We start from the raw sequence: 23,462 nt of genomic DNA, 5'->3' as shown, positions 1-23,462 counted from the left end.
TAAGCCTATAAATACCCCAATAATCCAAAATCATTAAATTAGAGAATACCCAAAACAAGTGCCAATAGAAAAAGGAAGGTACCAGAGGTTAGTTGGAAAACTTATGTATCTCTCCCAAACACGACCTGACAATAACTATACAGTAAGTGTAGTAAGCCAATTCATGCATTGTCCAAATGCAAATCATATGAAAGTTGTGAATCAAATTTTAATGGAAGGGTTAGGGCAAAATGAGGGGAATATATTAATTTATTAAATTTTGATACAAGGAATTTTTAACTTTGAAGCGTGTTAGAAATAAAAATATAATATTTGTAAAAGATCATTAATAGGTTGTAAGGTTGTAACCATTTGTAAACACGTAGTGGCACAACTCTTTGTAATCTTTGAGAGTGTTCGAAACTATTATTATGTAAGTGTGGCACAAACCCTTTATTTTTATTTTTAATAGATAGTACATTCTTTTCTTGTTGCTCTGAACTTTTCACTGGAATTTGCAATTTTCTTCTCTCATTTTTTGTCTTTTTCTTTTATTTTTTTGGGTGGTAGTAGGAGGGAAAGAGGGGATGAGGGTAGGGTTCATCTATTATTATCTTCGATACATAAAATTATACGTATATATATATATATATATATTTTTTTTTTTTTTTTTTTTTTCGTGTTTTTCTACTCCATTAACGACATTTGTATATAGACTTTTGTACCCCTTCAACTATCTTGTTATTTTAAAAATAATGAATATACAACATGCCATATTCTAATTTTTATTTGGTTTTTGGGGTGGGAGGGAGATTCCATTACTATTTTCTAAATATAAATTATATATTGTTGCACATTATTTTGAATTTACATTATGTTTCCTATTATTTTTATTTTTCTCCATCGACATCATCTTTATCTAGATTTCTTCACCCTACAACTATTTTGTTAGTTTAAAAATAGATAATTTACAATATGTCATCTCTTAAAATTTATTTTATATTTTCATACTATTTATTTTTCTACATAAAACTCCTCCGTACATAGTAGCCCTCGATCGAGAACTCTAATTATTTTGTTGCATCTAATGATATTTCTTGATTAACATTCCTCCCTTAGTTAAAAATAACAAAAAATCATAGAAATGTATAGTTAGAATTCTAAATATAATAATAATAATTATTATTATCATGTATTCCCGAGTATTCGGTTTTTTCAAGTATTTAAAAAAATATTTTAAATTTCTCAATGTAATTTAAAAAATATAAATTCCCATTAGTTTTTGTTAACTAGAATTTCCTCTTTTGAAATTCTCTGGACTTCAAACCCTTATTTGTGCAATAGATCAAAACTTGCTTATCGAAGCCAGTTTTCTCAGGGACTGAGCACTGAGGGCGCCTTGCCGACCTCTTTCGGAATCGTTCTCTCCTTGCGCGAGCTGGGACTTCCATACCTAGCTCAACTTTGGGCGACTCTTTCACCCTTTTTTCCCAGATACAATCCGTGTCTCTGCGCTCAATTTCCTTCCGGTCGTTTTCGTGCGCGCAAACTGACCCAATAACCTATCAATCCGTCCGGCTGTGGGTCCTTTCTGAATTTTCTGCTTGCGATCTTCAGCTTAGGAGTATCGCAGGTGAGTGTTCTTCTTCCATCATTCCATGGGTAATAATAATTTTGAAGACCGTTGGATCTACAACGGAGTGTAGTTCTTCTTTCTGTTCCCTCTTATTATTGTTCGTTTCTATTGTCTCCTTTGATTGCTTCAATAACGTAGTTTCTGGAGGGGTTGGGTCTTGTAGGAATTAATTCTCGACTGTTTGATCCGAATGTCTGTGTTGTATGTATCGAAGGGTGTATACTGAGGTGGTGAGTGTTTGTGCCTTTTGTAGTGTTAATGAGCAAATGAATTCATTCTCAGTCACAAGGAAGAAAACCCCTTTTCAGAAACACAGAGAAGAGGAGGAGGCGAAAAAGAAGGTCTTTTTTTGGATAATTCACGTTATTTTTATTTATATTTTTCTGGGGCACAGATGCCAAAATGGGTATGGTTGGGTGTGATTCATTCGTTCCGCTTATGCAGAGAGCAGAGGATGAAACTGCTCGATTGTATGCCGAGTTTGTCGAGTCGTTCCAAGGAGATAACGCACCTGGTTCTAAGGCATTTGTTAGAGGAGGAACGATTAACCCAAATGAAAAGCCGAAGGCTGATTCTGAAGGTTAGTTTTAGGAACCTTGTTCCTTTTTCCTGTTCTTGTCTTTTCAAAAGAATTGCTTTCTTTGTTTTTATTCTCGATGGATATTCGAGTTCTTTACTTTTGTGAGGCAAAGTATTGAAAATATGGCCGTTTCTATTTATTCAACGATGGCAGGTGGAAATTCCAAAGAAGGGGTAAACGTTCCAAAGAAGGGAACTAGGTAAATGAAATGTGCTTACTGGTTTTTTAAAGATGGAATTTTGTTCTTTAATCACATTACACTTTAAGGTCAAAGGAACTTGCAATTTCACTCAAAAGAAGAGCATTATTTTCATTATTAAACTTTGGCAATATTAACTCGTTGCTTTGAGGTGGCATATAATGCTCTCTCATGGGGCTTGGGTTTTTCCACTCTGTAGTCACAAAAATCTGTAATAATGTAAATGCTAATTAGATGGATATTTCAGTTCGTTTCATATTTATGTACCCCGTTCTGCAATCTAGAGAGCCCATGGGAATGAGATGGGTGGTTGCTGATTTAAGCATGACATTGAGGGAAGGGATATAGTTTTCCGTATGTCGGTTACTGCTCTTTTCCATTGACTTTCGAGAGAATTCTTTATGCAATGCTGATGGGGGGAGGGGCTCACATTAAAGAGGTGCAAACTGTGCAATTTGTTTTAGTTGACATACAAAAGGAATGTTAAATTGGTATAATCTGTGTCATTGGTATAGGCAAAAAGACCTTGCCACTTGCATTAAAGGAGTACTTGTTATGCTATTATCATTATTATTTTCACCAGTTCAATGTAGTACAAAAAAAAAAAAAATTAATAATAATAATTATTATTATCATCATTATCTTAAATTTGAGAATCTTATTGAGTGGTGTATTCATGTAAAAGAAGAATCTGATTGAATGGATGGATAATAAATCCCAAAATTCGATTGCTACTTTGCATCAAAATTTATACTCAGGGATTCTAAATTGTCTCAGCTCTCTGCTAAAAACATCATTTATAGGAAGGAGCAGGTAGCTTATTTTTCATGATTTTTATGCTTATGTTAACATGTAACATATATATGCATATATATATATATTGTTTATAAAAATTGTATACATATACATATTGTATATAAAAACATATGCATATACACATACATACATAAGTTTTTTTTTTTTTTTTTGAAATGACATACATACATATGTTAATACACCCATATAAAGAATTATGTCTATGAACATTAATGACAACTTTTTGTGGATGTTATTCACTGCACTTGTTGTTTCTGGCATTTGGATGCAGACAGAGCAAATATATGGCTTAATATTAATTGTATGAACTCTCAACTAGATTATTTCTTGTTTGATTACTGCCCTAGATCATGAAGTGGGTTGTTGAGACTTGTGTAGTTTATCTTTCAGCTAAAAGATGCTAGTCACTTCCATGGGCCACTGGGCAATTTGATGCTTTTTCAATGTCCTTGCTGATGTTGTTCACTTTTATTGGACATCAGTTCTTTGGTGTTTTGAGCCTAAATGCAACATCTAACTCTCAATTGTGGGTAATGTCTTTAAAAGTTTTCTGGCTTGCTTTTTATTTTCTCAGTGCACATTGTAGTTCTCAGGTTCTTTGGTGTTTTTTTAGAGAGAGAAAAGAAGTGAAACAAGAGAGATGAGGGAAGAGAAGGAGAAAAAAAATGCTGCCAAAGAGTACAGTGTCATTAAGAGTTAGACTTGATGCCTGACCTTAAGTTAAATTGTCCAACACTTCCGCTCCAGTTGGAGTGTCTATACAAGGAAAACCCTTGCTTGTTACTAGATGACATAAAGTCCCGCTTTGGAAGAGCTTTAGCAAAGACATTACCAATATGATAGCCGACGTTACATATGGTGTGCCAATTGTGCCACTCATTACTGCATCACAAATAATTGGCAATCCAATCTTAATCTGTTTAGTCTGTTCATAGAACACATACACTGGGTTATTTGTAATATATTGCCCGATTGATTATCATAATCTACATCATGGGCTCTGTATCATTTAATCCAAATCCTAACAACATCAATTTCACCCATATTAGTTGACACAGAATGTGATTCATTGTTCAACACTCAACTTTACACTAAATTTGGCAACCACAAACTGTTGCTTAGTCTTCTAAGACACTAAATTACCTCCAACGAAAGTACTATATATTGTAGTTGAGTTTCTATCCACCTTTGACTTGGCAAAATTTGCATATGAAAATCCCTCAATCTCTAGATGTCCATGAAATTTATACAGTAACCGTTTACCAAGCCCACCATTTAAATACCTTAAAGTTCTCTAGACTGCCTGTAATTGTACCTTTCTTGACATCTCCATGAATTGGCGTACAACTCCAATAGCATATGAAACATTTGGTTGTGTTATAGTAGCATACTCAACTATAGTTTTCTCTTTTAAAATAACAATACTGATCATCATGAAGGATCAAATTAGGATCCATAAGTGTCTCAATCTCCTGAGCTCCTAGAAGCCTATACTTTTGCAATGTAGCTATAACATACTTCCAGTAGGATAGAATAAGACCTCTCTTGCTTCTCACCACTTCAATTCTTATAAAATACCTCAATTGTCCCAAATCCTTGGTTTGAAAATGTTTTGCATATGTTTCTTCACCTCTTCAATACCATTCAAATCATTGCAAGAGATGACTATGTCATCTACATATATAATCAAAATCACTATTGTATGTCGTCTAAACACAAACACCTGGTCATAATGGTCACATGAGAATCCAAATGGCGTGACACCTTACTGAATTTCTCACACCATGCTCTTTGGCTCTATTTTGATCCATAGATGGCTTTCTTTAGTTTATATACTTTCCTTTTCTCCCCTTGTGCAACATATCTAGGGTTTTTTTATTTTTTATTTTTTTTTATGAACATTCTCTTTAAAATTGTTATAGTGAAAGATGTTCTTGACATCAAGTTGAAACATAGACTGTTGTGGACTCAATAGCACACCGAGTCACACAACGAAGAAGACAACAACAACTCACTCAATAGGATTTAATTCTTATATTTCTTTGAGTAGGATTTATTTCTTATATTTCTTTGAGTAGGATTTATTTCTTATATTGTTTTAAGTAGAAGTTATTTCTAATTACTTTATATGTAAGGGCATTATGGGGAATTATTATAACCCTAACCCTAAAACTCCCTATTTAAGGGATAGGTATGAATGAAATAGGCAAGCTTTGAGATTTTAGAATAACCTAGTCTAAATAGGTTGAGATCACCTCTTGATCTCGAGTTTAGGGTTTACTCCAAAAATCCAACCTATCCTTCACCCTCCATTGCCATCCATCTTCACCCAAATTCATCCACCATCACCCCTACTAAGAAAAGGAGCTTCTTGCCCCTTTTCCAAGCCCAAAGAAGAGGTCTATCCTCCCTCTTGGTAGCAGCAGCAAGAGAGGCCGAATTCCTCCCTTACCAAGCAGCAAAGTGAGGATTTTTATCCTCAAATCTTGAGAAAATCCTGTGCAACGTGGGAGCTGATCATAGCATCAAAGAAGAGGTATTAATCTATCCCAAACTTGTGTTTCAAGTTATTTAAGAAAGAAGGATTGCATTCTTAGCTAGAGCAGCAACAAAGAGGGCCAAACCCTCTTTGCCGTGACCAAAAAAAGAGAGCACCTTGCTCTAGCAAGGACAGTATTGCTGTGGGGTCTTCTACCTAGCACAACAACTCGGTAGGACCCTCAAAAGAGGATCTTTCCTCCTGGCCAAGCACTGGTTAAGGAGAAATACTCGTACACAGACCCTTGACGTGAAGTGAGTAAATTCTGAGTGCTGGATTCACAAATCCCACGCTGTGTTACTCGATCCATGACCCGGGACCGTAACAACTTGGTATCAGAGCAGGGTAACATGGGGGATCATATCAGCAATGAAGAAATCCAAATCAGGATACAAAAGATAGAAGATAGCCTTGAAACAACACAACCAGTGTTGGGAAAGGTTTGTGGTTTGGAAGAAGAGATGAGCCGAATCATTAGCATGCTACAGGAGTTGAGGACAGAGAGACATCAGAGTCCAGAGGTGCGAGAGGTTGCTCAACCATATCACAGAAGAGGGGAGTAGTGGCCTGGGCGCACTGCTGTCCAAGCACCTCAGCATGGAGGCACAATCCCAAGGTACACCAAGTTAGAGTTTCCCTCTTTCAATGGTTCTGTGGATCCTGTAATTTGGTTGCATAGATGTGAAATTTTATTTTTGAACCAAGGGACTACTGAATGGGATAAGGTGCAACTAGCCTCTTTCCATATGACAGATGAAGCCATGTTATGGGTGACTCAAGTAGAGAAAGAGAGACCGGGAATGACTTGGGGGGAATTTAAAAATCTATGCACAGTTAGATTTGGGCCTCCCGCCAACAGCAACCCCTTGGGCGAGTTGGTCCTATTGAGACAAACGGGTTCGGTGGAACACTATCAAAAACTCTTCCAGGAAAAGTTGGCTCGTGCTGGAGAGAGGGTATTGGTTGACCAACAGGTTTCCTTATTCACAGCAGGTCTCAATGAGTATTTACGGCTAGAGGTAGAACTCCTTATGCCCACGGATCTAGCTCATGTCATGAATATGGCCCGAGCAATGGAACAACGACAATAGTTGCAGCACCGTAAGCCGGGTTGGTCGAGTGAGAGGAACACTTCCTCCACGTGGCAAGGGCGCCGCTATAATTCATCTCAGGGAGCATCTACAACAACACCATCTAGACACACTCCGACTACGACTCGGGTAGCCGATCCCCGCCCTGGTAATTCCCTACCGAGCTTTATAAAAAAATTGACGAGTGCGGAGATGGCAGAAAGGCGGTCCAAAAATCTCTGTTATAACTGCGATGAGCAGTATCGGGTCGAACACCAATGTAAACGATTATTTTGGCTCGAGATGGAGGATTCAGAGGATCCAGAGGAACTAGAGGATATTATCGAGGAGGAACCACCAGAGATATCCTTGCATGCTATTACTGGGCAGAAATCGCCTACTACAATGCAAGTCCGAGCTCATGTCATCGACCGAGAACTGGTGGGACTAGTTGACTCAGGGAGTACACACAATTTTCTGAGTTTGACAACCGCACAACATCTCCAGCTCCAGATACACACTCATCCGACAACCACCGTCTCAGTGGCCAGTGGCGAGAAGGTCCCTAGCTATGGGATTAGTACGGCGGTAACTTTTTCCATTGGATTTACTTCATTTAATGCGGAATTTTTTGTTATTCCCCTAGCGGGATTTGATATGGTTTTAGGCATTAAATGGTTACAAACATTGGGGCCCATTCTGTGGGACTTTTTGGCTTTAACCATGAGCTTTGATTTGGCCGGAAGTCGGGTGCTCTTACAGGGTTGTCAGGTGGACAGGACCCACCGCATACACACTTTGCAGACACAGGATCAGCCTGCCAGTACTAGTGATGGTCTGGTTGAGGAGTTCTATGACCTCTTCCAGGAGCCTTCGGGGTTGCCTCCCATGAGGCACTGTGACCACAAGATCTGTCTGAAACCAGGTTCTGAGGTAGTGGTCGTGCGACCATACCGTTACCCACACCTTCAGAAGGACGAGATAGAGCGTCAGTGCCATGAGATGTTGAAACAGGGTCTTATTCGTCCCAGCCGCTCCCCGTTCTCTTCACCCGTCTTACTTGTGAAGAAACATGATGGGACATGGAGGTTTTGCGTGGATTATCGGGAGTTGAACGTGCAGACAGTAAAAGACAAGTTTCTGATTCCGGTAGTGGATGAGCTTCTAGATGAGTTACATGGGTCGTGGTTATTCACTAAACTCGACCTCCGTTCGGGATACCATCAGGTCCGGATGCACCCCTCTGATATCGAGAAGACGGCGTTCCGCACGCACCATGGCCACTTTGAGTTCGTCGTCATGCCGTTCGGGTTATCCAATGCACCCTACACGTTTCAAGCTTTGATGAACGAGGTATTTAGCCCCTATCTTCGAAAATTTGTTCTTGTATTTTTCGATGATATTTTGATATATAGCAAGTCGGTTGAGGAGCACTTGGCACACTTGAGGATTGTTTTCGACTTGTTAAGAGCACATCAGCTCTATTTGAAACACTCCAAGTGTTCCTTTGCGGCTTCACATGTGGGATATCTGGGACACATTATCTCACATGAGGGGGTTACGGTGGATCCCGAGAAGATCCGAGCTATTCACGAGTGGCCGCAACCACAGTCGTGTTCTGCATTACGGGGTTTTCTGGGTCTTGCGGGCTACTACCGCAAATTTATTCAGAACTATGGGCCAGTGGCAGCACCATTGACGAGTTTACTCAAGAAAAATTCCTTTATTTGGAATGAGGGGGCCACCACGTCATTTGTGGCACTCAAAGCTGCCCTCGCATTCGCACCAGTATTACAACTTCCCAACTTCGACGAATTGTTCGTGGTAGAGTGCGACGCTTCGGGCGTGGGCATGGGGGCCGTTTTACAGTAGCTGGGCCATCCTATTGCTTATTTTAGCAGACAGTTGGCAGTCCGCCATCACAAACTGGCAGCCTATGAGCGCGAATTGATTGTGTTGGCCAAAGCGGTCCAACATTGGAGGCTTTATCTCTAGGGCCGGGCTTTTCTCATACGCATGGATCACTACAGCCTTAAATTCTTACTAGAACAACGTTTGACGACGTCGCCACAGCAGCACTGGATCAGTAAGTTGTTGGGGTTTGACTTCTCGGTGGAGTATCGTACGGGGAGATTAAATAAGGTGGCAGATGCCTTGTCACGGTGTTTTGAAGATCAGCAGTCGGTCTATTCTATCAGCCAGCCAAGATTTCTCATTATGGACTTGGTGCGAGAAGCACATGCTACTAACCCTGCACTGCAGGAACTGCATCAGCAGATCTCAGAAGGGACAATGAATGTGAAGTGGTCCATCCAGGATTCACTTATTTATTACAAGCATCGGATTTTCCTTCCACCTGAGTCCGAGTTGATTCCAGCTATTCTCTTGGCCTACCACGACAGTACACACGAGGGGATCCAGAAGACCTTGCATAGAATTCGAGCTGATTTTTACTGGCAAGCCATGAAACCCTCTATTGCGACTTATGTGGGCGACTGTCAGGTATGCCAGCGCAACAAAGCCGAGCACTTGAGTCCAGCCGGTCTTCTCCAGCCTCTGGCCCTTCCTACGCAGGTTTGGGCCGACATTTCAATGGATTTTGTGGAAGGCCTACCCCTGTTAGCCGGCAAATCCGTACTTTTCGTAGTGGTTGATCGATTCTCCAAGTACGGGCATTTTATACCGATGGCTCATCCGTATACAGCAACACGGGTTGCTCAGACTTTCCTGGAGCAGATAGTCCGCTTACATGGCATTCCAGAATCCATTGTGAGTGACAGAGATGCAGTTTTCACGAGCACCTTTTGGCGGGAATTGTTTCGCTTGAGTGGGACGAAATTGAAGTTCTCCTCCGCCTATCATCCACAGACAGACGGGCAGACTGAGGTGGTGAATCACACCATCGAGATGTATCTACGGTGCTTGGTGGGGGATCGTCCGCAATAATGGGTTCAATGGCTTCCGTGGGCCGAATACTGTTACAACACTTTGTTCCACTCTGCATTGCAATCCGCTCCTTTTCGGGTTATATATGGTCGGGATCCACCTCGCCTCCTCTCGTACAACCCAGGGTCCACCCGCGTGGACACGATTGATTAGGCACTCATAGACAGAGATCTATTGCTACAGAATATCATAGAACGGCTAAGACGTGCCCAAGCTCGGATGAAGGATGTATACGACAAAGGCCACCGTGAGGTCTCTTTTGAGGTTGGAAAGTATGTGTGGCTACGGCTCTAGCCCTACCGTCAGTAGTCTCTAGCGGGACCTCCACGTCATAACCTCTCACCCAGATTTTTTGGGCCGTTTCCCATTCTTCGACGCGTGGGACCAGTCGCCTATCAACTCAAATTACCGGACACAGCCAGAATTCACGATGTGTTTCATGTCTCTCTTTTGAAGCCGCATTCCGAAGCACAGCCTACATCCACTCCATTCCTACCACCGGTTGATCATGGCGAGGTTATTCTTAACCCAACTGCGGTGTTACGTGCACGGTTGACCAATGATCATTGGGAGATTCTCGTTCAGTGGACTCAATAGCACACCGAGTCACACAACGAAGAAGACAACAACAACTCACTCAATAGGATTTAATTCTTATATTTCTTTGAGTAGGATTTATTTCTTATATTTCTTTGAGTAGGATTTATTTCTTATATTGTTTTAAGTAGGAGTTATTTCTAATTACTTTATATGTAAGGGCATTATGGGGAATTATTGTAACCCTACCCTAAAACTCCCTATTTGAGGGATAGGTATGAATGAAATAGGCAAGCTTTGAGATTTTAGAATAACCTAGTCTAAATAGGTTGAGATCACCTTTTGATCTCGAGTTTAGGGTTTACTCCAAAAATCCAACCTATCCTTCACCCTCCATTGCCATCCATCTTCACCCAAATTCATCCACCATCATCCCTACTAAGAAAAGGAGCTTCCTGCCCCTTTTCCAAGCACAAAGAAGAGGTCTATCCTCCCTCTTGGCAGCAACAGCAAGAGAGGCCGAATTCCTCCCTTACCAAGCAACAAAGTGAGGATTTTTATCCTCAAATCTTGAGAAAATCCTGGTGCAACGTGGGAGCTGATCATAGCATCAAAGAAGAGGTATTAATCTATCCCAAACTCGTGTTTCAAGTTATTTAAGAAAGAAGGATTGCATTCTTAGCTAGAGCAGCAACAAAGAGGGCCAAACCCTCTTTGCAATGACCAAAAAAAGAGAGCACCTTGCTGTGGGGTCTTCTACCTAGCACAACAACTCGGTAGGACCCTCAAAAGAGGATCTTTCCTCTTGGCCAAGCACTGGTTAAGGAGAAATACTCATACACAGACCCTTGACGTGAAGTGAGTAAATTCTGAGTGCTGGATTCACAAATCCCATGCCGTGTTACTCGATCCATGACCGGGACCGTAACATAGACCATCATTTGTTCACAATAATAGATACCAATATTTGAACAAAACTAAGTCGCACTAGAGGAGAGAAGTTGTAAAAAATTCAGCTCCTTAAGTTTGTGTATCCTTTAGCTGTCAACCTGTCTTTATAATTTTTTATAGGTCCATCGGGATTATGTTTGATAGTATACACCCACCTACATCCAACCATTGCTGCCACATTTCTTAGTCTGCCGTATTACTCTTGCTTGTATTGCTTTATCCATTTTTTTTCACTCCAGACAACTCAAGTCTTCTTACAAGGACTTGGGAATAGATGAACAAGATAATCTTTTCTTATAAAATTTAAAAAGTTATAAAAAAGAGATGGATAAAGTAGGACTTATATGTAGAAGATAGAAACCATGGGATTAGGGGTGGACACGGGTCAGGTTTCCCGAAACCTGACCCTGAAATCCGAACCTGAAAAAAATCTATAAAAAATCCGATACCTCAAATCCGATCCTAACCTGATCCTCATTCTAGCTACCCCATCCCCGCCTCATCCCCTCTTCGAGCCTGCCCCGTTCCCATAAACCCGACTTAAACCTGACCCATCCCCATAAACCTGACGTAAACCCCACCCATCCCCATAAACCCGACGTAAACCTGGCCCATCCCCATGCTGTCCCTATCCTATTTAATATCCGCGCCTCATGCCCGTGGGTTGGGTTTGGGGAAACCTGTCTCCGATCCAAAACCCATCAGTTTTTTTTTCCTGCCCTGTGAAACCCGAAGCCCAAAACCTGATTTGAAATTCGATCTGTGCCCACCCCTACATGGGACACATACTGAGAGATGGGACCAACCCCTTTTGAAAAGGTAGTTGGTATATCCAAATAATTGTTTGAAGGGATCCTCAAACGCAAATGACAATGGTGGGGATAAAGAAGAGGACTCAACAACTGGCACAATGTCCTTCTGAAGGAGAACTTTGTTTGCTGAAATTTCTGGTGTCTTGCACTGGCATACTTATAGGGGTTTGTCTATTAGTAACTTAGGCAGTGCAGTTGGTTGATCCCTCCCCTGAGCAAGTAAAGGCCCAAGCTCCTGGATATTAGACTTTTGAGGAGATACATTAATCTAGGAGAAGAAAGGAGTTCCTAAAAAAGTATGATATCAGCTGATATATACATTTTCCTTGATTTTGGATCATGTCACCTTTTTGTTGACATTGTCAACCCAAGAAATGACACTTAATAATTTGGGAGTACGTATCTGTAGAATAATCAAGGATCACAAAAGAATCCCATGTCCTCTTCCACCCCACACGTCCTCCAGATCCATCAATTTTGTTTTAATTTGGGGTTGTGTTCTGGGCTCTGACTGCAGTACTTTAGACTGATTGATCAGGAGCAGGTGTAATGGCACTTTCTGCTTGTATTACTCAGTTTGCATCTGTGCTCCGATGACATCATACTCAAGTCCTAACCCATTGAGAAATCTGTCGGCTATATTACTCTTTTCTATCTTATGCCGTTCTTCCTTATCTGTGATAAAAAGGATGCTAAACACAAATTTCCGGCAATATCCTTTTCATCTTTTGCTGAAGTACTCAGTGGCACTTTAATTAACACGTCTCATATTGAAAACATATGTCTTTCTTTCTTATGCAATTCTTCCTTGTCAGTGACAAATGATTGTAAATGCTAATTTCCTGCGATACCCCTCTCATTTTGCCAAAGTACTCAGTGACACTTTTGTTACCCCTTTTCATATTGAAAAACTTGTTGTATTTACAATTCATACACCCTAGAAAGATTATTCTCCTGTGAGACAATAGAAACCCAGTGGATTTTATACAAAAAAAGAGAACATAGAAACCCAGTGGATATGCATATGTCCGCAGCAGTATACAAATACGATTTGGCTGCTGATATGAGGTTCCATGCTGTTCGTTAACCATATCATAACCTGGAAGTTACTTGACCCTCATTTTCCAGTCATGGTCTGGGGGGTCCTCTTGAAGATACATTAGTTTCTTTGAGCACCCAAAATATATGAACAGATCAAGACCACAACAAATAAATTATTGTTCAATTTAATGGTAGTAATTTGAATGGCTGACAGGTTCTTAACATCAGAGCTCTCTGAATTTCAGGTTGGAGTAACCACTTCCCTTTGATTAGCTATTGTATGATGCTAAATACCACAACAGGACATACCTAATCTCCCTACGAAAAGAAGTTTGCATAGATTGTATGTCAATCCTCTTCACAACTACTTAGTTTAGGCAAAAACTGCACTCAGTATCAAATTAGGTCGGCTAAGATCATGCCAAAGTACTTCTATTTTCAAACTCACAGTATAACCAACCACTTTAGGTACCCAACCAGACAAACCAGCAGATTCTATGTCGACTGAAGGGTGCAATCACATAAAAAACTGATTAAACAACACAAGAAGCCATTAACCAATTGATTATGGCACATGAAAAGAGAGGAATCTGCCCTTAAAGTTTCTTAAGCTGAAAAAATCCAATTTTTATCTTTCTAGAAAATGACACAGGCTTAGGGCAGGGTATAGAGTGAGAAAAATTTCACTTGACTTGGTCTTATTGCTCTGATATAATGTCGGAAATCACAACTAGAAGATTTAAGGATTGAAAGACAGATAAACAAGAGGGGTGAGAAAAGAGGACAAGAAGAACAAGTGCTGTAAAAGTGTAAAGTGTCGAGCGCTGTGTTGTTAGGAATTGTACCCTTAACCTGCTTTTATTAGTGGCTTAAGTGAATTACATAAAAAGACAAAAATGCTCCACTTACCTTACATGTCAATATAACGATGAAGAAAATAAAGACAATACTTAAACACCACTTAGTGGACTGGACAGATGTATGCAAGCCTGAATGGCTAGGGGGATTGGGAATTAGGACTATTAAGGAAACCAATAATGCTGTCCTTCTAAATTGGTGCTAGAGATGTAATATTTACGAGGAAGTGGTGTAGAGATGGATATTGACTAGTAGTTAAGCATGCAAGAAGGAGACTGGTGGCTGCAGAGAGGGAGGGAGGGAGAGTGGGGGAAGGGATGTGAGGAATCTCTCAGCCATTTGTACAGCTCTTTTTCCACTGCTTCAGAAATTTTAAAAGGAAATTAAGTTCTATGCGAGGAAAGGGAATTCAGTTAGATTCTGGATCTATTGGTGGCTGGGAAAGGTTGCATCCAGAGTACATAGTGACCCATTGACCTTGAACCTCACTTTGAACCCATTACCCATTTCTGTTAGTTATTGACACTAGAAGATTGGACAGGCACACGGCTGGCTGGCACCTTCACTTTGCCATGGGGGGGGGGGGGGGGGGGGGGTAAATCTGAATGAGATTAGTAGACACACTCATTTTAAAAGAAGAAGACAAGACTAGTAGATGCACTTTGCAGCTGGATGGGATCAAGTTTAAAAGTCAAGAGGAGATAATTTGGACTCCATCAGAAAGTGGTGATTTTTGCCTATCAAACATTGAAAGGATGGGACAATAGTGAGGCAGCTTGCGCTTGAAAGTTATCTGGCCCTTCAAAGATCAGATTTGCTAATTTGGAGTGCAATCCATGGTAAAATAATCACGTTTGACAACCTTAGAAGAAGAGGAGCAAATGTTCATGACAGCGTTTGCACTTCATGTGGAAGTGAAGATGAATGAGAGTGAGCCATTTGCTGATCCACTGACCTTTCGCTTGGAATACATGGATGCATTTCATAATCAAGATAGGAATCCACATTTGCTTACTTTACTTTGTGACTGCTGAATCTTCTCAAATGGGGAAAGGAATCTCCCTCCCAAAATTGTTAGACAGCTGTTCTCGGCCTGCATTCTGCATGAACCTTGGGCGCTTGAAAGGAACAGGCAACACTATAACAGCAAGAGTAGCAGCCAGGAGAGGGCGATTGAGGGTATTTCTGGGGCTGTTCAGGTCTGTATCAGAGAAGGAATTCAAGCCTGGATCAGTTCCTGGAAGGAGTTTCAGTGTATTAATGGGGGAATAATTGGAGTCGGTTGCTTAGATGTCCCTTCATGAGAATGTCCCTTCATGAGAAAGTTCAGGTCATTGAGTGGGTGCCCCCTCATCAGGGTGTAATCAAATTGAACTTCAAGAGGAGTGCTCATGGTAACCCTGGTTGGGTGGGGATTAGTGGTTTTTTCAGAAATAATGAGGGGATCACAATTTCTTCCTACTCAGGCATGTCGGAATTGTTTATTGCACAACTGCTGAACTTCAAAGTCTTCGGAAGGTTATTCTCTTATTCAAAATATTCCATGTGAGATCAGCTTGGGATTGAAGGGCATTCAAGCATGGTCATTTGTTGGTATTTCAAAATGGTCGAGCCATCTTGGAGGCATTGGTAATCCTTTCATGGACATTGCTTCGGAGTTTTGTCGTTTTTGGAGCAATGCACTGAGATCAGTCAATCAATAACTAAGCAAGGAGTGTCCCTCCAATTTCTAATTGTAAAGGGACTAATGAAATGTCCAAACTATCACTAGTGTTACATTTTTCAACACAAGTTTCATAAATACATGGGATTTTCATTAAAACAGATACATGAATCTGTTGTTCTTGCACTCTCATTGAAGCACTAAAAGTTTGATGTCGATATTAAGGTGATTTTTGCTTTTTTAATCTTGCAAAATCTGTCAGTTCATAAAAAAATGTAACCTACTTTTCAGGTATGTGCCGTCTTTTATACCTCCTCCTTTGGCTGCTAAAGGAAGGGATTCTGAGAAGAAGGTTAGATTTTGTTTCTTATAATCTTTTACCTTTTGATGGCTATGCTATATATTTCCATTTTCTTGATTAATTTAATTACTGGTTTTGTTATTCTCTTTTGACTGCTTTTGGCTCCTTTCTTTTGATATTAACATTCTTATGATGGAAAGTAGGCAATGTTTTTGTTATCTGAGTATCCATAACCTTCTTCATTTGAGTATACACTGCTTTTTTCTTTTGGCTGCTAAACTTTCTTCCCCCTTCTGTCAATTGCATGCCTTAAAAACTTCGGTTCAAGTCTACCTTGAAAGACTTTTTTGGCTCATTAGCTCACGAGTTTTCTTGCTACATAGTACTAGTCTTTGTAACTGGTGCTTCATCTATGGACATGGATTTTGATGGTGGATTTTCTCTTTTCCTTTTCTAAATTTGTCGATTATATCTTCTCAAAATTTTTTTGTCGATTATCATAGATTGTAATGATTTTTTTCTGGAGATAAACAGCATAATTTGCTCTAATTTGGTGCGCTGCAACTTGCAGAAGGAGGAGGAGAAGCCAAAAGAGAGAGAGAAAGGGAAGTCACGGAACATAGACCATTTTATGGAAGAGCTGAAGCTTGAACAAGAGTTGAGGGAGAAACGTAATCAAGAACGTGAGCATTGGCGCGAGGGCCGGCACAGTGATAACTCATTGGTACCAATGAATCAATAATCATTTTTTCTTTGTTAGTTGGCATAATTGTTAGTGGTTGGTAACCACACCAAGTTGTGATTTTTTGAGCCGTCTGTCCATGGTAGTGCACCTTCATGAATTTATTAATTAGCAGAATAATTTGTCCAACAATGAACCTACTTTATTCATTTGTATCTTTAATCATTATTAATAGGTCCAAATTGTGGACTTAGATGTGTGACTCTTTAATGCATTTAACATGTAAAGTACTTATTATGTATTTGTTTTCCTTTTCTTTAATATAATTCTTACTATATATAAAAGAACATTCACCTTCCCAACATTATATATACACATGCCCGGTTTTATTTGACTTTATGTCTTTTAATGGAATTTAAGCTTTGAAAACCTGAAACTGGCATGTCATGCAGCCGGCAAGTCGGTTTGATGAGCAGCCAGATGACTTTGATCCAAGTGGTAAGCTTCCTGGATCATTTGATGATGGGGATCCACAAACAACTAATCTTTATGTTGGAAATCTCTCACCCCAGGTGAATTTTAGTCATAACTTGTTTTTTCTTTTTTTTGCAAATTTGTTATGTATCTTTTATGGTAATGTATCAGATAGTTTTTTCTAACATCTCATTCCTATGTCATGCCAGGTTGATGAGAATTTTCTTTTGAGGACATTTGGTCGATTTGGCCCTATTGCTAGTGTCAAAATTATGTGGCCTCGAACTGAAGAGGAACGACGGCGACAAAGGAACTGTGGCTTTGTTGCTTTCATGAATAGAGTAGATGGGCAGGCAGCAAAGGATGAAATGCAAGGTCTGGGGATCTTTCTTACAAATGACATTTCTCAATCTCCATATTTAAGGCTGTTAGAATGCTTTCTGAGAAAAAAACTATTTATTAACAAATTTAAGTATTTCCAGGGGTTGTCGTTTATGAGTATGAATTGAAGATTGGGTGGGGTAAATCTGTTTCTCTTCCTGCACAGGCTCTGCCTGCCCCCCCACCTGGGCATATGGCAATTAGGAGTAAAGAGGTTGGTTGATGTCTCCATTGTTTCTTGTAAAGTTTAATCACATACTCTCTCTCTTTCTCTGCTTCTTCTTTCTTCTTCTTCTTTCTTCTTCTTCTTCTTTTAATAACCTAGGTTGGACACTCAAGGTTTTCCATGTCTGAGTAATCAGTTTGAAATGTTAGTTCTTCAGTGTCCCCAAATCTGAAGTGAGAATGTTGTAAATCAGTTGACTTGTTTTGTAACTAGAGATTGTTGAATGCTGATCTGACAGGGTGCCACTGTGATCTTGTCTGGCCCGGATGCGCCTCCAGTTGCTTCAGTGACAAACCAAAGCTCTGAGTTGGTAAGCCAATTGCATCCTTTATTTTCTTTAGTTGTTGCAACTTACAAATTTTCATCAAATATTTTTTCTCTCATTTGTTCTATCTTCTTAATTAACTGAGTAGAGTTGAATCTGGTTTTTTAATTACTATGTTTGTATGTGTTCCTGGTTCTTCAACAATTTGTTGACAGGTACTTACACCGAATGTTCCTGATATAATGGTTATCCCTCCTGAGGATGGTCACCTCCGCCATGTAATTGATACAATGGCTCTTCATGTCCTTGATGGTGGATGTGCTTTTGAACAATCAATTATGGAGAGGGGTCGTGGGAATCCACTTTTTAGTTTCTTGTTTGAGCTTGGATCCAAAGAGCATACTTACTATGTGTGGAGGCTTTACTCATTTGCACAGGTACTTAAAATCATGAAGACTGGTGATAGACCTTAGTTGTACAATATTCTTTTTTTAAAAGGTTGTTCAATATTTTCTTCAAGGAGGAGTCTGAAAAGAAAAAAAAATTCAGTTGCATTTCTTTCCATTTACGAGTGCTTCTGGTCTTCTGACAGGGGGACACTCTTCAGAGATGGCGGACTGAACCATTCATCATGATAACTGGAAGTGGGAGGTAATTCACTCTCAGGAGATTCAACTCCATCACTCATAATTTTCACCAGTTTTTCTTCAAAGCTTGATCCCTTATTTGATTGTTGCTGTGCTTGTGATCTTCTCATAGATGGATGCCACCGTCTCTACCAACAGTTAGAAGTCCTGAGCATGAGAAAGATTCTGGCAATGCTACATTTGCAGCAGGAAGAAGCAGGGTAAGTAGTTTTTGGTGGATTTTGTTTGGGGACTATTGATTTTTCTAGGTATTGTTTTTGGACAAAAAAGGAATACCGATCTTTTTAACAGAATTATTCTTCCAAAGTTTTTCTTCTCGTCTACAATCGGCTATGCAATCCTTTGTTGAGTTGAAGATTTTCTTCTAATTCAACCTTTATTGATTTGCTGTTCAGCGAGTAGAGTTGGAGCGCACACTGACTGATAAACAGCGAGATGAGTTTGAGGACATGCTGAGGGCACTGACTTTAGAAAGGAGCCAAATAAAAGAAGCAATGGGCTTTGCATTAGATAATGCTGATGCAGCTGGCGAGGTAATTTTAGTGTGGCCACTTTGAAATTTTCCTTGTAATGAAGTGACTTATGTTGTTTTGCTGTATAATCAATCTCTCTGGGAAAAGGTAGATTTCCAATTTCCGTTTAGGCAACTGCATCTAAAGTGTCTTATTGGAGAATAAGACCTGGAGTTCTGTGCGGATGACTGATCCAATAGTAATTATTATTGCTTTTAATGCATGGCCCCTGCCCTGACGTCCTTCATGTTAAGGTGATTTTTTTTGTTCGTTACCGATTATGTTTTTCAAAATTTCTTGTATTTTGCAGGTGGTTGAGGTTCTTACGGAATCTTTGACACTTAAAGAGACTCCAATACCAACAAAAGTTGCTAGGCTAATGCTTGTGTCTGACATTCTTCACAACAGTAGTGCCCCTGTGAAAAATGCATCTGCATACCGTACAAAATTTGAAACTACACTACCTGACATAATGGAGAGTTTCAATGACTTGTATAGAAGCATCACTGGGAGAATCACTGCCGAGGCCCTTAAGGTACCTACAAATTGTTTTATTTCATTAACCTTTCCACAAAGTATGCTATTGCATTCACACGCACTTCATTTTTCTATGTGGATCTTAACATTGCCTGCTACATTGTTCATGAAATTATGTAGGAAAGAGTTCTCAAGGTCCTCCTGGTGTGGGCAGACTGGTTTCTTTTTTCTGATGCATATGTAAATGGACTTCGAGCAACTTTTCTTCGATCTGGGAATTCAGGTGTCATTACATATCATTCTATATGTGGAGACACCCCAGAATTAGAAAACAAGACCAGCTCAGAGGATTCTGGTAATATAAGCAAACCTAACCAAGATGCAGCTTTGGCAATGGGAAAGAATGCAGCCATGAGGGAGCTGTTAAGTCTTCCCCTAGCTGAGCTTGAAAGGCGCTGCAGACATAATGGACTCTCTTTATGTGGTGGTCGAGAAATTATGGTTGCAAGATTGCTTAATCTTGAAGAAGCAGAAAAACAGAGAAGCTATGACCGTGATGATGATATAAGATATGGGCAAAGCCATTCTAATTCTGGTAAATATGCAAATAACTTTGGTCATAAAGAGACTGGCTCTGCAGGGGAGCTCATAGGCTCATCTGGGTGGAATCAATTTGCAGATGAAGGGACAAAATCACAGGGGAAAATTTCTAATACTACTGCATCATTGGCTCAAACTCTTGCAATTCCAGCACCTGAACTGAAAGCTTTCACAACAGGTAGGAAAGAAAAATCTGATCCTGTCCTGCCTGCTTCTAAGTGGGCCCGTGAGGATGATGGCAGTGATGATGAAGATGGGAAAGGTGGGCATGGTCTGGGTTTAGGCTACTCGTCCTCTGGTAGTGAAAATGCAGCTGATGGTCCCAGCAAGGCTGATGACCAGGATGCGGCTACTAATGCTGTTACTCCGGTCTACCTGGACAGTAGCATGAATGAAGAATACAGGTAGTCTTATACCCTTGCATTGATATTTTTGTTGGCATCGTTCTTCTATTCTTTGATGTACTGTTCTGGACAAATGTGGGTTCTAGTTCCACTGGTTTTAGTGCATTATTTTTACAAATTATTCCTGAATGTTTATTCCTATATGTGATTTAAATGCAAGTCGTTTCATAACAACTACTTGTGTAAAAAGTTTTCTGATGCATGGAACTTGTTTGCTCTATACAGAAAAAACACAGGTAATATGATTTACACTTCCTTCGTCAATTCAATTTTATTTTGCTGAAAAATTTATGCTCCATGTTTTCCTCTAGATTTTGAAGCATTTTATGGAGGCATTGGATTTTAATCTCCCTATTGTGGTTTAGTTGTTGAAATTTTTTGACATGGCATTTACTTTCATTGTTAAAATTCTGTGCTCCTTTTGGGTAGAAAGTGCTGTGGTATTACACAACTTGGATGTTAGACTGTTAGGACCTCGTAACATATAGCGATCCTTATATAGGTGCATCCAACCTTTTTGCTGGATATAAGTAACATATTCACACTCTACACACAGAAGGATATTCTTTTACTTCACTTTTTTCTCGTATTCACGGAGACATCAGTCACTAGTCTGGAGACCTTAAATGTTTGTATGTCATAGTCTTTCCTTATAATGCATGAGATCAACGACATAATATAACATATCTTTGTGTAATTAGTTGTTGTGACTTTTCAATCCTGCAGGCAGAAGTTGAGGCGTCTAGAAGTTGCTGTGATAGAATACCGTGAATCTCTTGAAGAACGTGGCATAAAAAATTTGGAGGAAATTGAGAGGAAAGTTTCAATTCATCGGAGACGGCTTCAATCGGAATTTGGTCTGACTGATGCTGCTGAAGATGTTCCTGGAGGAAATAAACTCTCTTCTCGTAAGCTGTCATTCATTAGTAAATTATTATAATGTAATAGAAAATTTGGTCTGTGGCTAATATAAATGCCCTGTCCCTACTCAATACCACACTTATCACCCCCTAGCAGCATGAGTTGCCACAGGTCTCCTGCCTTACATATATCTAAATTTCCTTCATGATGCATTGCTCTACCAGTGTGGTACCTCATCAAACTTTTGGTCCATGGGTCATTGCCACTAGGAAGTAGGACCTTTGCTCTTGTTGTGTTTTAGCAATTACTCTTATTGTCAGTTACTTAATGACTTGAATCTTTCTGTCATCATAATTTAGAGAATTTGTTTTCATTTCATATGGCACTAAATGTGTTGTTATTGATTGGAAAAAGAGTAAAACAATTTGAGACATGACTTCTGAGTCATCATAATTTAGAGAATTTGTTTTCATTTCATATGGCACTAAATGTGTTGTTATTGATTGGAAAAAGAGTAAAACAATTTGAGACATGACTTCTGACTTCAAGTGAGGTGATAGCAAACTAAATATTGTTAGTATGGAGTCTAATGTTGCTCCACAATTTTTTAGTTGGTTGCTAATTTGCTCAAGAAACAATCTATCATAAGCGATTTGGTCATTATGCTTACTTTTTCAGAGTGATGATGTATAAATGCATGCTCATGGAATTGATAAATTGCAGAGAGATCATCCCAGGATGAAAGAAAGGACTGGCGTGATGAAACTCGAGATTTATCAAGGAAAAGGCACCGGAGCCAAAGCCAAAGCCGTAGTCCAGCACGCAAGTCAGCACTCAGGGACAGAGAGAGGGAAAACGAAGTTGACCGAGATAGAGATAGGCACCGTGATAAGGACAGAAATCATGACCCAGATTATGAAAGAGGGAGGGATCGTGAGAAAAGTGGGAGTAGAGAGCGAGATGATAATGACCGTGAGAAGTCCAGAGACCGAGACAGAGAGAGGGATAGGGATAGAGATAGAAGAAGGAAGGGAAAATGACAGTGAGAATGGACATTCTGTAAGATTTGGCAGTGCGACTCTAAGTGGGAGCTGATAACCGATGGATCTTAATGCATGCTTCATGGCTAATTGATCCACCATAAAGCCATGTGCTTCGGTAGCCTAATGGATGTAATTCGTGCTTGCCATAGAGTGTTTTGCTACTATGCTGTGAAGCCTGGAGGACATCATCTCCCAGAGTCCTGGAAAATCCGTAAGTTATCATAGTGTTTTGGCCTTTCAATAGTCACTTATCAAATTGTATCCTAGATGGCAATTGTTTAACAATTAAAAAGGGAGCTTGATGCTGCTGGTAATAGAGTTTTGTTTCTAACATCTGCCTGCGCATCATGCATGACATGACTGGGTTGTAGTTAAATTGTTGGGCAAAATTGGTCACGAGCATGGCCTTGTGCCTTTTCAGGAGTTTACTACAGGAGTTGAATCCCTTAAAAAATACTGACTTTCATTTATGATAAATTGATTACTGTATGAGGTGTTTTGGTTTTTCACTAGGCTTGATTGATTCTTTTGGGAAGGATGACTCGGAAGGCTATTAAATGGGCTATACCCCCCAGCCAGTAATGATGGCTGGGACTTGAAATATGTGGTGTGTGATTTGAAGGCTTGGTCTGCTGCACTTGGCGTCCCATGTCCACAACTAGTTTTTTGAGTTGATGTTGGTAGCTTCTAATTTCTTTATTTAATCATGGCTAGTTTTGCAAAAGCGAGATTTATGGCATGATGTCATGGTACAGTAGAGCTTTCGAAAATGAGTTTGTAAGTTTGTACTATGTTGGACTTGTTGCATGAAGAAGCTGTATCTTATTTGAAACGTGGAGCTTCCCTTGTTTACCAATTTCAACTTCAACGTGGAGCTTCCCTTGTTTACCAATTTCAACTTCATTTTGGTATATCCCTATAGTTTTGTTTTTTTTGTATTTTATCATGAAAAATAAGCTGTT

The 23,462-nt window shown here is 39.8% G+C and overlaps 1 protein-coding gene across 3 annotated transcripts; it reads left to right on the top strand.

The window, feature by feature from the left end:
• The first annotated feature begins 1,382 nt into the window (after positions 1-1,382).
• On the top strand, positions 1,383-22,833 carry LOC137965757 (protein RRC1-like). 3 transcript variants are annotated; one of them, XM_068812095.1, is made up of 19 exons: positions 1,383-1,612; positions 1,869-1,956; positions 2,060-2,195; positions 2,349-2,394; positions 15,919-15,979; positions 16,500-16,652; positions 17,063-17,182; positions 17,294-17,459; positions 17,567-17,679; positions 17,930-18,001; positions 18,172-18,393; positions 18,549-18,607; positions 18,716-18,803; positions 18,999-19,136; positions 19,426-19,650; positions 19,773-20,187; positions 20,272-20,596; positions 21,323-21,504; positions 22,181-22,833. In XM_068812095.1, the coding sequence occupies exons 2-19, from the start codon at positions 1,882-1,884 to the stop codon at positions 22,495-22,497; spliced, it is 2,913 nt and encodes a 970-aa protein (XP_068668196.1). In that variant the 5' UTR covers positions 1,383-1,612; positions 1,869-1,881; the 3' UTR covers positions 22,498-22,833. The 3 variants fall into 3 exon arrangements, with proteins under 3 accessions (XP_068668196.1, XP_068668195.1, XP_068668197.1); XM_068812094.1 differs by having other exon boundaries at positions 19,773-20,596; XM_068812096.1 differs by lacking the exons at positions 1,383-1,612; positions 1,869-1,956; positions 2,349-2,394 and having other exon boundaries at positions 2,113-2,195; positions 19,773-20,596.
• The last annotated feature ends 629 nt before the right edge of the window (positions 22,834-23,462 follow it).

Source organism: Aristolochia californica, unplaced genomic scaffold (genome assembly GCF_029961685.1).
Source record: "Aristolochia californica isolate CCGP_79_NKW_82.1479 unplaced genomic scaffold, dmAriCali1.0.hap1 SCAF_5, whole genome shotgun sequence".
Taxonomy (NCBI): Eukaryota; Viridiplantae; Streptophyta; class Magnoliopsida; order Piperales; family Aristolochiaceae; genus Aristolochia; species Aristolochia californica.
Note: the sequence above shows the minus strand (reverse complement) of the source record. Positions and strands in the feature narration are given on the sequence as shown.

Coding starts and splice junctions, on each gene's coding strand:
- LOC137965757 (XM_068812094.1), top strand. CDS start 1,882: ATGAATTCATTCTCAGTCACAAGGAAGAAAACCCCTTTTCAGAAACAC. Junction 20,597..21,322: donor AGCATGAATGAAGAATACAG/GTAGTCTTATAC, acceptor TCAATCCTGCAG/GCAGAAGTTGAGGCGTCTAG. Junction 21,505..22,180: donor AGGAAATAAACTCTCTTCTC/GTAAGCTGTCAT, acceptor GATAAATTGCAG/AGAGATCATCCCAGGATGAA.